Here is a 12,962-nt window from a genome sequence, read left to right on the forward strand (position 1 = left end):
TTAAAGGAATGTTGTAAACGTTCAGGTTTTTGCTCCAGTGTAGGAAAAACAGTCCAAAATGAAAATTTAAAAGAACAGAAGTCTGAATGTAGTTGGTTAGTGTTTGCAGAAATTAATATTCTGAGTTGAAAATTTAGCCTAGTCTCTGCTTTTGCTCAGCAACGCAGAATCGAAATGAACACGAGGCTGGGTTTCTTTCAGATGTTTCGTGTAGTAACTAGATGAGTGATGTAATTAGAAATTAAAAGGTGCGATTCAGAGCTCCAACTTAACTTTTTTTCTTCTTTTTTCTTTCTTTTTCTTCTTCTTTGTTTTTTAATAAGTTATAGGTGCACAACGAAGGAGAAGCCCCAGTGCACTGGCCATTGAAGTATTTGAAGCACATTTGGGAAGCCACATTTTGCAGGTAACTAAAAGAGAAAGAAGCTTGCTTATATTTCACTAAGAAAAATCCATGTGTTTAGTCTTGATTTAAAATACATTTTTAGATATCAGCTGTGTATATGACTATTGTTTTATGTTGCAATTATGAAATTCTTATGAATTTATTTTTTTCTTTTTAGAAAGCCATCTCTTGAGAGAATATTAATGAGAAAGGGAGGGCAAGTATTATTTGTGCTGTAATAATTGAGATAAATTGCACTATTCGGTTGATGTGCAATGTATAGTAGCTGGCTGTTCCCAGAATGATTGTGTGTGTGCTGCATTTGTAAGTGGATATATGTGTGTGTCTTTGGAGCTATATATATTGTTTTTGGAAGAGCAAAATTTTGTTGTGACAGTAATGTGACATTTTTATGTGTTGCCAAATTTCAGTTGTTCTTTGCTTGAGTTTGTATTCATAAGCGCTTTCAATCCTCACGTTTGCCTCCCCAAATTATAAGCTTTCTCAGAATGAAATTTTAAGGTAGATTTCTAAGTAAAAGGAGACAAATAATAATAACTGATTTGGCCAATGAATTCCATGACAAGTAAATGCGAGGGTTACGAGGACAGAACTACAGTTATTTAGTCCTGGATAAGATGCATCCCAAGCTCAGCATCTCGCTTACTCCAAAACAATTTCCCCTTACGACGTTGCCGTGAGTTCAACACACCCAGGGATAATTGTTTTACAATGTTTCTGCTACCAGGATAAATGTTGATATGGCCAAAGATTGTTTTTTTTTAAACTATGTAAGATACATTTCTTATATAGGATTAGAAAAGCAGACATGTTTGGGTTATGTAGGCAGCTTATTTGAAAAAACTGGTTATGCTTTTCATTGGATCTAGCATATTGTTTCTGAGAGTATGTACCCAGGAAAACTGTGAGCATCAGATTCTCCCTGGTCAAATCTCAGTGGTTCTGTGAGCTGGCTCATTGGCTGGCAGCTTCAGAATCAACTGAGATACTTGTTTGAAGGACACATTCTTACTAAAGCAGAATCTTCAGGGTGAGGCCCAGAAGTTTATGATTTTTAACAGACTTTTGAGATAATTTTGATGTTTCATTAGGTCTGAGATGTCACAATTTACATTTGCACATTTAAGCCCTGAAAATCCTTACTTGGCTTATTTTTGTTTATTCTGACATTTCTCTGCTAATGTCTGTTAAGTTCCTATATAACTGATGTTTATTGAAGTACACTTTGGGATTTGTTATTCTATCATGCACACATTTGCAGTTCCTTTGTGGTAGATTGGTTTCAGGGTTACAGAGAGGATATTTCTTCCTATGTCTTAAAATTTTTATTTCCTTTTTTCCTGTACATACTTTGTTCAGAATCTCCCTTGTAAGTTTTGTATGAGCCATGCTGTATACGTTGTTAGATTCTGATGTGATTCAGGATGACTTCAGTTTATATTCTGAAGCAATCAGTGCATAAGACTTAGTCACTGAAACAAATGGTCTAAATAGTAGCCCCAGATTATTATCCTCTCAATTCATTCTGAAATTTGAGTCCGAAGTCTATAAGGAAGGGTGACTTGGGAGCTGCAAGAATTTAATATAAAATGCAAAACTTAGGAGTTTAATGTAAGCTTAATGTAAATAGGATATATAATGGTTGTCCCAAATGTCAGCTCAACAGTTGGCATCATTGAGAGAATAAGGGTTCTAGAATGAGGCTGCTAAGTTCTTTTGCTCTTAGGAGTGGTCACACCCAACTTAGACAACATGCTTTAAGAAAAATATAGACAACTGAGTGTCATTTGGAATAGAATAACCAGACTGGTGCATGAACTAGAAAATCATGTTACATGAGGAGTGGACAGAGAGTTTAGCAAAATTTAGTTTGGAAAAGACATGATTTAAAAGGGATATTAATGTCCTCTCTATTTGAAGATGTCATGTGAAAAAAGTATTAGCTATTCCGTGTGGCTTCAGAGTGCGGGGGAAAGAAATGGATGAAAAAAAAATCACCTTTATTCAAGAAAACTAAATAGGGCTGTCCACATTTGGAATATGTTCAAAGTCTTTGGCTCCAAGGGGAAGCATAAGTATCCTGGTAGGGAGGCTTTCAAGAAATTCAGGCCCCCAAGCATGGTTGCAGTAGATAATTTTGAAATTGTCATAGAAACTAGAATTTCATATCATTTGATTCTAACACCAGTACTTAAGGAGTGGGAAAAGCCGTATGTATTCTTGTAAATGAAATATTAGAATTGTGGGTAAGAAGGGCTTGGAAAGTCATAGTAACAAGAAAAGCCTTCTCTAAGCTGTCTTAGTTTTCTTCCCTCCTTGCAGGAGACTGTTGAGCCCCTAGACCCTTGTCAGAACCACATTGAACAATATCCCACTGGGTCTGCAAGCATAAGATGGTTTCCTTATTTTCCTTCAGGAGGGTTCCTGGTGAAGTCTGGTTGATTCACCAGTTGGGTTCCTGGTGAAGTCTGGAGACTTCCTGGTGAAGTACTTCATGAGAACAGGGATGAATTCTTTCTTTGCTCTTTCCTCCCCTTCCTTCCCTAGCAAACATCTCATAAAAACCTATGTGGTCAAAAAGGTAGGCGTGGGAACCATGGCATTTGGAAGGTGAGGTAGAAGTCAGTTCAGAATGCCAGAATGGGGCTCAGAAAATGCCTATGATTTCTCTGCACCAAGTGCCCAGGCTTCCCTGCTGCCTGTGTCCCCAGTGACGTTTCATGGGATGGTGGGCTAAGGACTCCTTTGTGTAGAGAGTTGGGGGTGAAGGATGAACATAGACTCATGAATTTTTGCTTCACCCGTCCTGCGGACTGCAATATGTGTTTTTGCTACGTATATCCTATTAGCCATTTTTCTCTAAGGAAAATATAAAAATGTTGTTGTGTCCTCTACACTTTGACTTCTTTCCTGCTGAGATGGGGGAACATTTAACTTAATGGTGTTTTATCAATATAAAATCAACTGCTGCAGTGTTATTTTCCACTTTAATGGTCTACTACTGGTGGGTGGAGGCAAGGCCATCGCCTAGGCTGTGCCCTGTGCGATTCTGGGGTGGCCATTCACATCATTCCCGTGAAAGCTTCCATAATGACTCTGACCAGTACTACGGCCCCAATGAACCTGTAGCTGTTTCAGGCATGACTTTTAAGGCAGAGGGATCTTCTGAAGGAGAGTTGAGGGTTCAGGTGATGCCAGCCTTGCACATGCAGGACTGTGGAGTGTATGTATTGGGCCTGAGTCAAGTCATTTTAGTTCACTTTGTTCTTCTTTGACTTGTATTAATCAGATGAGGAGCAGAAGGGCAAGGGGTCAAGATTAGGAATTGTGCTTTTTGCACAAGCTAAGAAAAAAAATTCAAGAACTTCAGGTCATTATGTGGGATCTTTCCTGAATATTGTATATGTGACTAAGCACCCATTTGGTTCCTGCTTTAAAAGCTCTCTTAGGGCGTTGTTATTCCCACTTCATGATTTCCTTAATACCAAGAAATATGAGTGATATTTACTTTTACTTTCCCAATTTAGAGATCAGATAGAATATTCATATGTTCTTATCAGAGTTAATGAAACACAAAATAGTCACAAATATCATCTTCGTACCTCATAAAATTAACTAGTAGAATGACTTTCCCTTAGGTGCAGATTTATGAATGGAGTACTTTAATTATTTGCATGCCCTTAGCAGACGGTTTTGAGTTTTTTTTTTCTTTCTGTAAATAATGCTTACATAATTGTTAGTTAAAATTGCAGTATTGTTTTTGCATATTCCGTAGTCATGCTGCTTTACTCACCTCACAGGTGTTAAAACAATCACATCAAACCTTGTACATGGAAGATTTTAAGGTTCATGTTTGTATTCACTATTAGCACATTATGGTGAACCACAGAGAGAGACATATATGTTATATTACATTGGGCAATACAGATCACTGCTAGCAGCTATTACATACTATAAGTATATATAAGTGAGCGAAAAGTGGTTTTTAGCCCTAACTAGTTGTAGATATTACAATAAAATTTTGTGAGCTAGATGAATACAATCCTAATAAGTACCCACATGTTTTATTATTGAAGCTGTCTTGGGAGAATAAAAAGAATATTCTTTAAGAAATGCCCTAAGGAGAGATAAAGGTGGAAGCATGATATCTGTGTGTCACTTTGCGCTTGGCCGTGTTCCATGAACCCTCCCATATCTGTGTCATTGACCCTGCAATATTTCTGGACATGAAGAAATTTTTCATTGCTCTTAAAACATTCAAGCCCCAAGCTACCAGAGAATCCTGTGGACAGGTCTCCTGAGAGAGACCAAGGGAGAACCATCAAAAACATTGTAGGATTATAACACCTGAGTTTTCTGACTGCTGGTGGATCAGAAAAGGCTGGACAGAATGGTTGCATGACTGCCTGTCTTCCCCAGAAAAACTAGGGGAGTGTTTTTGGAAGGCTCATTTGTTGGTAGAACAACCTTCTTGTAGAAGAAGACCATAAATCTGGCCATTACCTTAGCAGAGCAGTTGAATTAAGGTATGTATTTACCTAAAATGGTGGGAAGGAAGGGAACTCAAATGTAGCTATTTTTCTCTTTGTTAGGCAAAGCAGTCATAGATTTATGTGGGTGAGATGGATGGCACCAGATACCTCAATAAAATGTCAGATTTTAATCATGATGGTTTTCTTTCTCTCAACATCTCATCCATAGTATACAGAGTAGAGTCATATCTCAAGTAAAAGAGGAGGCTAGGTTTTTTAAAAAGCTGTTTGGGATCAAATTTGGGGGAAAAAAATCAAATCAAGATTTACATTGAAATGTCCATGTTTCCATTATTCATCACATTGTGAAGACTGGTTAGGGACGTATCCTGGAGTCCTGTCTAGTTTGTCTGTATACTATTTTGGTCCTGCAGCATTATTGTTAGAAGAAAACATCTAAGTTGCCTGCCAGAAATATTTAAAAATTTGTAGCTGGTGTAGTAAGGAAAACAAAATGAACAGTATCTTGTGACATTTTATATCTTTGTTATTATCCAAGTATTCTAGGCACAGTCCTGCTCCCATCTCTAGGCCTGGTTCAGTGGTAGAAGACTAAGAAAATGATTCTTTAGAGATGAGCTGTATAGGCAGAGGAAGCTACCTAGAACAACGTCGAGGTTGGAGGTAGAGAATGCCAAATGTATTCGTATCAAGCATCTCCTTGAATCCCATTGGGCAAGAGACTATGACAAGGTTGAGTAGTACGATTCGAACATCTGGACAAAGCGAAGTGAATAATTCCTAAAACAGCTCCAAAGCTGACGCCTGCAAAGATCCAAATTATTTTATTTAAGCTTCTGCCTAGCCAGGCCAACATTCATTTTACATTTGATGGCACTGTTTTTAAAACATCTATGAAAGAGAATGATAATGTTCAAGTCTGTTTTCCATTTTATTGATGAATTGGAATTTCACCCTTATTTATTATTTTCTTGAAACTTACAAAAGAAATGATTATCTCTAAGAAGTTGCATATTCTTACTCCTGGTGGTCATTGTTGGCAAAGTGACATCCTGCTGGATATCAGTGCTAAAATAAAATACAAGAACTTCAAATAATAGAGGTATTCTTTAGCCGTGATAGAAGGAGGAGAGAAAGGTGAGAGACCCTTTGGTCTCCCTGTGATCCGGAATGGTAAGAAAATGTAAAACTAAATATAGAAAAAGAGAAAGTTAGTGAATATATTTGCATATGCAAATTAGCTTAATTGATACTGCTTGCCTCTACAGGGATTTTTCATTACAAACTGGAGTGCTACATTGTTCAGCTCATATTGAGTAATTTAGTAACTAATGAGACCAGTTTGCACTAATTTGCATATGATAAATGAGCTTAATTGCAGTAAATAACTTGGAGGCATAATTACTTAATTTTCCTGTGTTGCACGGCTTTTAAGTTCACTTGTATGAACAACTCAAGATAATTTTGCATATTTAAATTAGTTGCTTTTAAATTTTCTTGAACAAAAAAAAAAAGGAACACACCTTATCAATTGAGCTGTAAAACAATTGCAAGTAAGGTTTACAGTGTTTTTATTTAAAAAGAAAAGAAAGAGAAGTAGAAATTTCTTAACTCTATTGTTCACCTGTCTCCCTTCCTTACCTCATATAAGGTATCAGCATTGATAGGAAAATGTTTTTAATGTTGGAAGCTAATTCACAGCTTCTATTAGAAACTGACCTGAGTTTAAACTGAAAAACGTAGATGAGTGACTCATAACTTTTGAAAGGGGGTTTATAAAAGAGATGTGTATGTCCTTTATCTAATTTGACAAATGAATGTTAGAGGAGTCATGTGGGTCTCCTACCGGCAATGTACACGTCCTTGAAGATGCTGGGCCATGATGAAGCAGGCATTGCTCTGCATTTCACATGTATTTTCTATATGGATTAATGTTTTATACTTAGGAAATTGGTTTCATTAGGAATCTCAGTGTGGTTTGCCAAGGATTAGCTCACTGGTCTTCACATTAACCAAAGAATGTATATTTTATCAAAATCCCCATTCACAAAATTGAAAAACTAAAGCATGTGGAAGTTGATGGCCAAACCATTATTTCACAGTACTGTATTGCCTGAGCATTGCATTTTAAGGGAAAAAGTATGATTTACTCATCAAAATTAACAAGTCATCTAAAATCACATTCATGATTGAGTATAAGAAAATATTTTATGCTTGTGAAAGTTTAAAACCTGTCCTTAAAAAAAATCCTTGCTGCCTTAACTCATGTGTGTGTGTGTGTGTGTGTGTGTGTGTGTGCGCGCGCGCACGTGTGGTATGTATTCCACCACACACACATATGTATACACATATGAAACATACATATGAAACATTAAGGCTCTTGATTTGCCATACTTTGGAAAAATAAGTCATGAAACTTTGCTCTAAAAAGGTCAAATCCCGGGGCGCCTGGGTGGCTCAGTCGGTTAAGCGTCCGACTTCGGCTCAGGTCATGATCTCACGGTCCGTGAGTTCGAGCCCCGCGTTGGGCTCTGTGCTGACAGCTCAGAGCCTGGAGCCTGCTTCGGATTCTGTGTCTCCCTCTCTCTGACCCTCCCCTGTATATGCTCTGTCTCTCCCTATCTCAAAAATAAATAAAAACGTTAAAAAAAATTTTTTAAAGATAAAAAAATAAATAAAAAGGTCAAATCCCATTAAATGTAGTATAAGTTTCCCATATCCTTCAGAGGTGGGCCAGAACAAGTGGTAATAGTAGAATATTCTAAGTGTAAAATTTCAATCTTTCCTATAATAAATGCTCAAGAAATAACTGTTGAGTAAATGAAAGAAAAAAAAAAGTCTTAGCAAAATCAGAGTTAACCCCAGAGTTAGGGCTTCATCTCACCTCTCTGTTTCCAAGTCGGTTTGTATCCATTTCCTCTAGATGCGGGACAGAGTATGGAAGATTCTTTCATTGCATGGATTTGGGCATCCAGCTAACTTGAGTTCACATCCCAATTTCATCACTTAGTAATTGTGTAGACCTAGAACCGTCTCTTGCCCTCTCTATGCCTCAATTTCCTCATCTTGAAAATGGAGAAAATCATAAATAGTAGCCAACGGCAGGCATGTTGTGAGGATTGAATGAGATAGTACAGTTAAAAGTGCTTAATCCAGAAACCTGATATAGAGAATGTGTTGAAGTGTCTGCTAATATTTGTCTGTATGTTGGGTAGTCCAGAATCATGCCCAAGACTTTGAGGAAAAATGTTAATACTTATCAGTATCACTACGAATACAGGAATACAGGAGCATTATTAATATAATCCTCTCAGATTAAAAGCAAGTTAAGTATTTTTATTGAACACAATGTCAATTATCTGTTTACATAAATGGTGTTTATATTTGGTAGTGTAAGCTAGTTAATGGTAAAAATTCTAAATTTGGTAGTAAGAAGATATTTTCACCTTGAGAATGAAAATCATTCTCTGAACAACCAAAGGAATTGTCAGAATAATCTCATTAGCAACCTAGAAGGAACTAGAAAAAGTAGAGTTTATAAAAGGACTCCAGAATCAACATTTCCTTTAGGCCAAAATGGGATATGCCATTATTCTTCTCATCATACTGTACAGTCACCTTGATTTGCTTAGAAAAGTGGAAATAAGCCAGTTGCAAGTCCCGAAAAACCAGAAGGTAAAAGCAATCATCATCCATTGCTACCAAATTGTGTGGAGGAGACCTTGAAGTGCACATATGATTCTCCTCATACATGTTGCACAAAATCTATTACCTGCAATGCCAGAATGGGCATCTTTCCACATCAAGAGCCGAAGGAAGAACTTCGCAGGATTTTTATCATGGCACGCGTACCTATAAGACAGGTACATACATATACCTTCAGGTTTTCAGATACCTTGCTAACTTTGATTTGCAAAATAGACAAAAGGCATCGTTCACCGAGAAGTAGTATGAGAGGTGTGGGGAAGGGGAGAGGTTTGAGGTAACTTACTAAGGAGGGAAGATGTGGGTTTTTGCTACATGACTAGAACTAGTGCTAACAGTGAGGGATTTCTGATCACAAAATTACCTGAGGGGGGCCAGAATCTAGGAAAATGAGACAATGAATCTCAATACTGATTCTAGGCTTCAGTAAATATTTATGGGGTGCCTTATTTGCATCAGAGAGTGGAGAAAACGCTGAGATACAAATATGAGTCATGGTTTTGTCTCCCAGCATTCCCAGTAAAAGTTGAGAAGACCAGTAACAAAACAGACCAACACAGTTTGGTACAATGTAGACTAGAGGCTTTTGAATCAGTTATACCTGGGTTTGGATTCAAACCCCCGATCTTGATTGTGTAGATCCGGGCAATTTATTTACACTCTCGAAGCCTCATTTTTCTCACCCCCAAATGAAGACGGCAGTGATTTTTACCTCCTAGACTGCTGTAAGAATTACATGAGATACTATACACAGCACCTGGTGCATGATGACTACTTAACAGAAGTTGGCCCAGTTGGGCTTCATCCTGAAGCAACAGGTGGGAATCTGATTCTCCAGCTTGGAGCTGGTCAACCAGCACTTCTTGGGCCTACAAACTTACAGTTACACGGCTCGCCACCCTCACTCACCACACACATCCACTTTTAAGTCTGATGTTCACGTGGGTGTCTGTGGGAGCCTTTGAGGGTCCTGGCCTCGCTAGAATATAGGAGTTCAGTAGCATGGTCACGTATGTTCGAGGTCAGGGAGGAAGAAAAAGAGCAGCAATGTTGTGGTTGCACAGCTTCTGCTCAGTGTGTGCTGACAGGAAGATTGCTTCGAAGGTATGGAAACATATCTTTCTTTCTGGGCTCTAAGGGTTGCTGTGTTATTTGGAGATTAAAGTGGAGCAAAAGGATAATTGTGCTTTCAATTTTCAAAGTGGACAGAGGTCTTAGCACATCTTAGGGTTATGTGTCAAATATCAATATGAATAATTTCCCGATGCATGTAGACACCTACAAATCTGGGTCATATTACAGGGCCCTTTTAGGCTTTAGAGTAGGCCTTGGTGGTAGTAAACATTATATGCTTGTTACCAGCATCAGCTGTGGATGACAGGAGACAGTGATACCAGCTGATTATCATTTACTATGGAACCAAATCACAGTCAATATCGCCAGACCTGCTTTCTCAGCTGAGTATCCAGAATTTCACAAGCCTTTTGGACCCTATGAGCTTTTGGGTTTGAGGAAAGCTTTGCAGGGGTGGATTGGGGAGCAGTGATATGCTTTGTTTCCCAAACTAAGCTGATCTCAGACACTTGTGAGCATCCGGGAACACTAGGCTTCTACAAAACACTTGGGGAAAGTCTGGCTCAGAAGAATTGAATCAAAATTGGTTTAAGATATTAAAAAATTCTCTAAATACAATAAGAGCTAAATTGAACACATAATTGAACAATTATTATACGATAATGTCACATCTGCAGTCTACTTCACTAGCCTTTTGAAGACCAAAAGTTTATTACAGAAGAATCTTCCATAAGTAGTTGTGCCACTTTGTGCGTGTATGTGTGCACACATATGTGATCAAATACCTCTAACATGCAAAATTCCAAAAAAAAAAATGAAAAAAATGTAGAAAAGTCAAAAAATACAGCTGCGAAAAATGAAAGTAAATAAAAAAAATATTGTCTCCCTATCAAAGGTTATTTGTCCCTTTGTACATTTGACTTTCTGTAAATCAAGCGAGGTGGCACTGTGATCCTTGTCCTTTGAAAACAGTTATGGGAAAAACAGCTGATTTCAAGAGAGAGATTACACAGCACATCGTGGCTGATACATGTTGGCAAGTGGTTTTCTTCTTCTGAGCCAGACTTCCGTAATACTATATCTATTAAAGGACCACAGTAATGGATATCTGTAGGAACTAGTAAGAGGAAGGCTCTATAGGGGGCCTGCTAGAGGGTCCGGGGGTTACTACTAGGCTCCATTTTCGCTCTACCACAGGCAGGCACACACCTGTGGGCCGGCCCTGGAGCTGCCTCAGATGTTCCAGGTTACGGAGACTCCTGCTCTTTGTATTAGGTCCGCTAGTGCCTTGTGAATGTCACTTCCCAGACACTTGCTGATGGAGGGTCTGATGATTGAGGATTGCAAGGTAAGAGATCCATGACGCAGTGTTATTTTGTGAGAGCAGAATAGAACCCTGTGGAAGAGAAGAAAAAGCCATACGGTGTTGTTTTGCCTCTGTTGGGAAAAAGAAGCATTTGGGTGAATTAGTGAAATTATTATAAGTATTTCTTATACTGGGTGAATAAAATGTGTACGGTTAGAATTACCCACACAGAAGAGCCTAGTCAAATTCCCATGAGGCTAGATAGCTGCTGCAGGAATTGTCAGGTCAGAGCAGCTGTTTGCCTGATTTCTAAAGATATAAAAAATGCAGGTGACCCTTCAGGGCACCAGAAAAGTACCCTCTGAGATAATCCACTCTCATACTTCCGTTTAGGGCGATACCATGTTTTGGTAAATTTAGTCTGGTGTGGAGATTACACCAAGGGTAGAATTGACCTAAAGAAACAGAAATTTCTTTTTTTCTGAGTGGGAAGTCTGTGAGTTCTACATAAATACAAAGGCAAATGATAATATCAATGACTATTTTAATTGCATCTTTAATCCATAAGGATAGTTCAATGACATTTTAAATTATACTTTTAGAATTGTAGTCACATAGGAGATAAAACTCAGTAACTATTTAATAATGCATATAGTAAGATCAACTGTATCCTCTCTTGAGATCACATTTAGGTGGACTGAATGTAAAAGCCCAATCCAGAATTTAGACAGCATTTAATCTTCTGGAAGACATTCTTGGGTCTTTCTAAATATAAAGTACCCAGGCCTGGTCCTTTGAGTTGGTACCAGTTATCTTGGCTGAATGATGAGTTTCCCTGGATTCACACTTAAGCTCTATTATTTTCTTTTTAGAAGGAATCGGATTGTTACAGATCAAACTACTGGAAGGTTACTAAACAGCATATGCCAGACTGGTAACTAACTGATAATCATCTAACCTGGCTTTCTTTGAAGAATACGATGTAGTTATATTGGGGGAAAACTTGAGACTGAAATAAATCAGTCCCCTCTCAGGACGTGTCATGCACTGAAATTGGTGGGATACCTCCCTTGCCACTGTTTATTTCAGTCTTCACTGTAGAGTATCTGAAGGATTTCATTTGAATAAGAATGGGAACTTTGTATGAAAAACGTCTCATTCTGCTAAGAACATTGGAAAGTAAAGTAACTTGTGGATTCTCTAAAATTGAACGGTTAAAATTGGATCCGAGCACAGACTAATTTGGATGGATGCAGACTTTTAAACGGAACTATGCAAAATCTGGGAAGAATAATAATTATGTATATTAGCACACATTTATTGAGACTTAACTGTGTGACAGGTACTCGCTGAGCCAGCTGCTTACATGCGTTATCCCAATTGGTCCCCTGACCCATCTTTTGAATTAGGTACTGTTACCCTTTTCCACTTAAGGATGAAGAAACTGAAGTCCAGAGAGGTAAAGTGCCTCGCTAAGGACCCACAGCCTTTAGTGACAGACACAGCCGGTATTAGAACTCCAAAGTGGACGTGGGAAAGAGACGGAGAAGAATTATAAGGGAAATATTAGGTATTAAATCATTTTACTGTTAAAGTTTTTCAAGTGACATACTTAAAGCTATGGTTTGAATGGAAACAAGAGGACATGCACTTTTGTTTAATAAAGAAATATTTGCCCTGAGCAGAAGACAACATTTTAAAGCTTGTCATTTCATTCCTGGGAAAGTATTTGAGGAAAATGACATGGCTCAGCCCTGTTTGCTGACCATTTTGTTGTCTCCTGCTGAGACTTGCCATTTCCATAGCCAGTGGGCTGTATTGAATCAGACAGAAGCAATAGGTCATTAACAGAAATGGAGACTTGGGACAGCCTGCAGAGGCTGAAAGACGAGGAAAATCATTTTGGGCCACATCAACAAAGCTGTGTCTAATAGAATCTCATGCAACTGTGTTTGAAGAATTTACCCTGATTTTCAGA

At 38.2% G+C, this 12,962-nt stretch overlaps 1 protein-coding gene across 1 annotated transcript in view; it reads left to right on the plus strand.

The window, feature by feature from the left end:
• NPAS3 (neuronal PAS domain protein 3) overlaps positions 1-12,962 on the plus strand; it is an 867,685-nt gene that overhangs the window by 408,582 nt on the left and 446,141 nt on the right. Inside the window, exon 4 of the mRNA XM_042942953.1 lies at positions 324-406. Coding sequence (XP_042798887.1) covers positions 324-406 — 83 coding nt within the window. The remainder of the gene's footprint in view (positions 1-323; positions 407-12,962) is intronic.

Source organism: Panthera leo, chromosome B3 (assembly GCF_018350215.1).
Source record: "Panthera leo isolate Ple1 chromosome B3, P.leo_Ple1_pat1.1, whole genome shotgun sequence".
Taxonomy (NCBI): Eukaryota; Metazoa; Chordata; class Mammalia; order Carnivora; family Felidae; genus Panthera; species Panthera leo.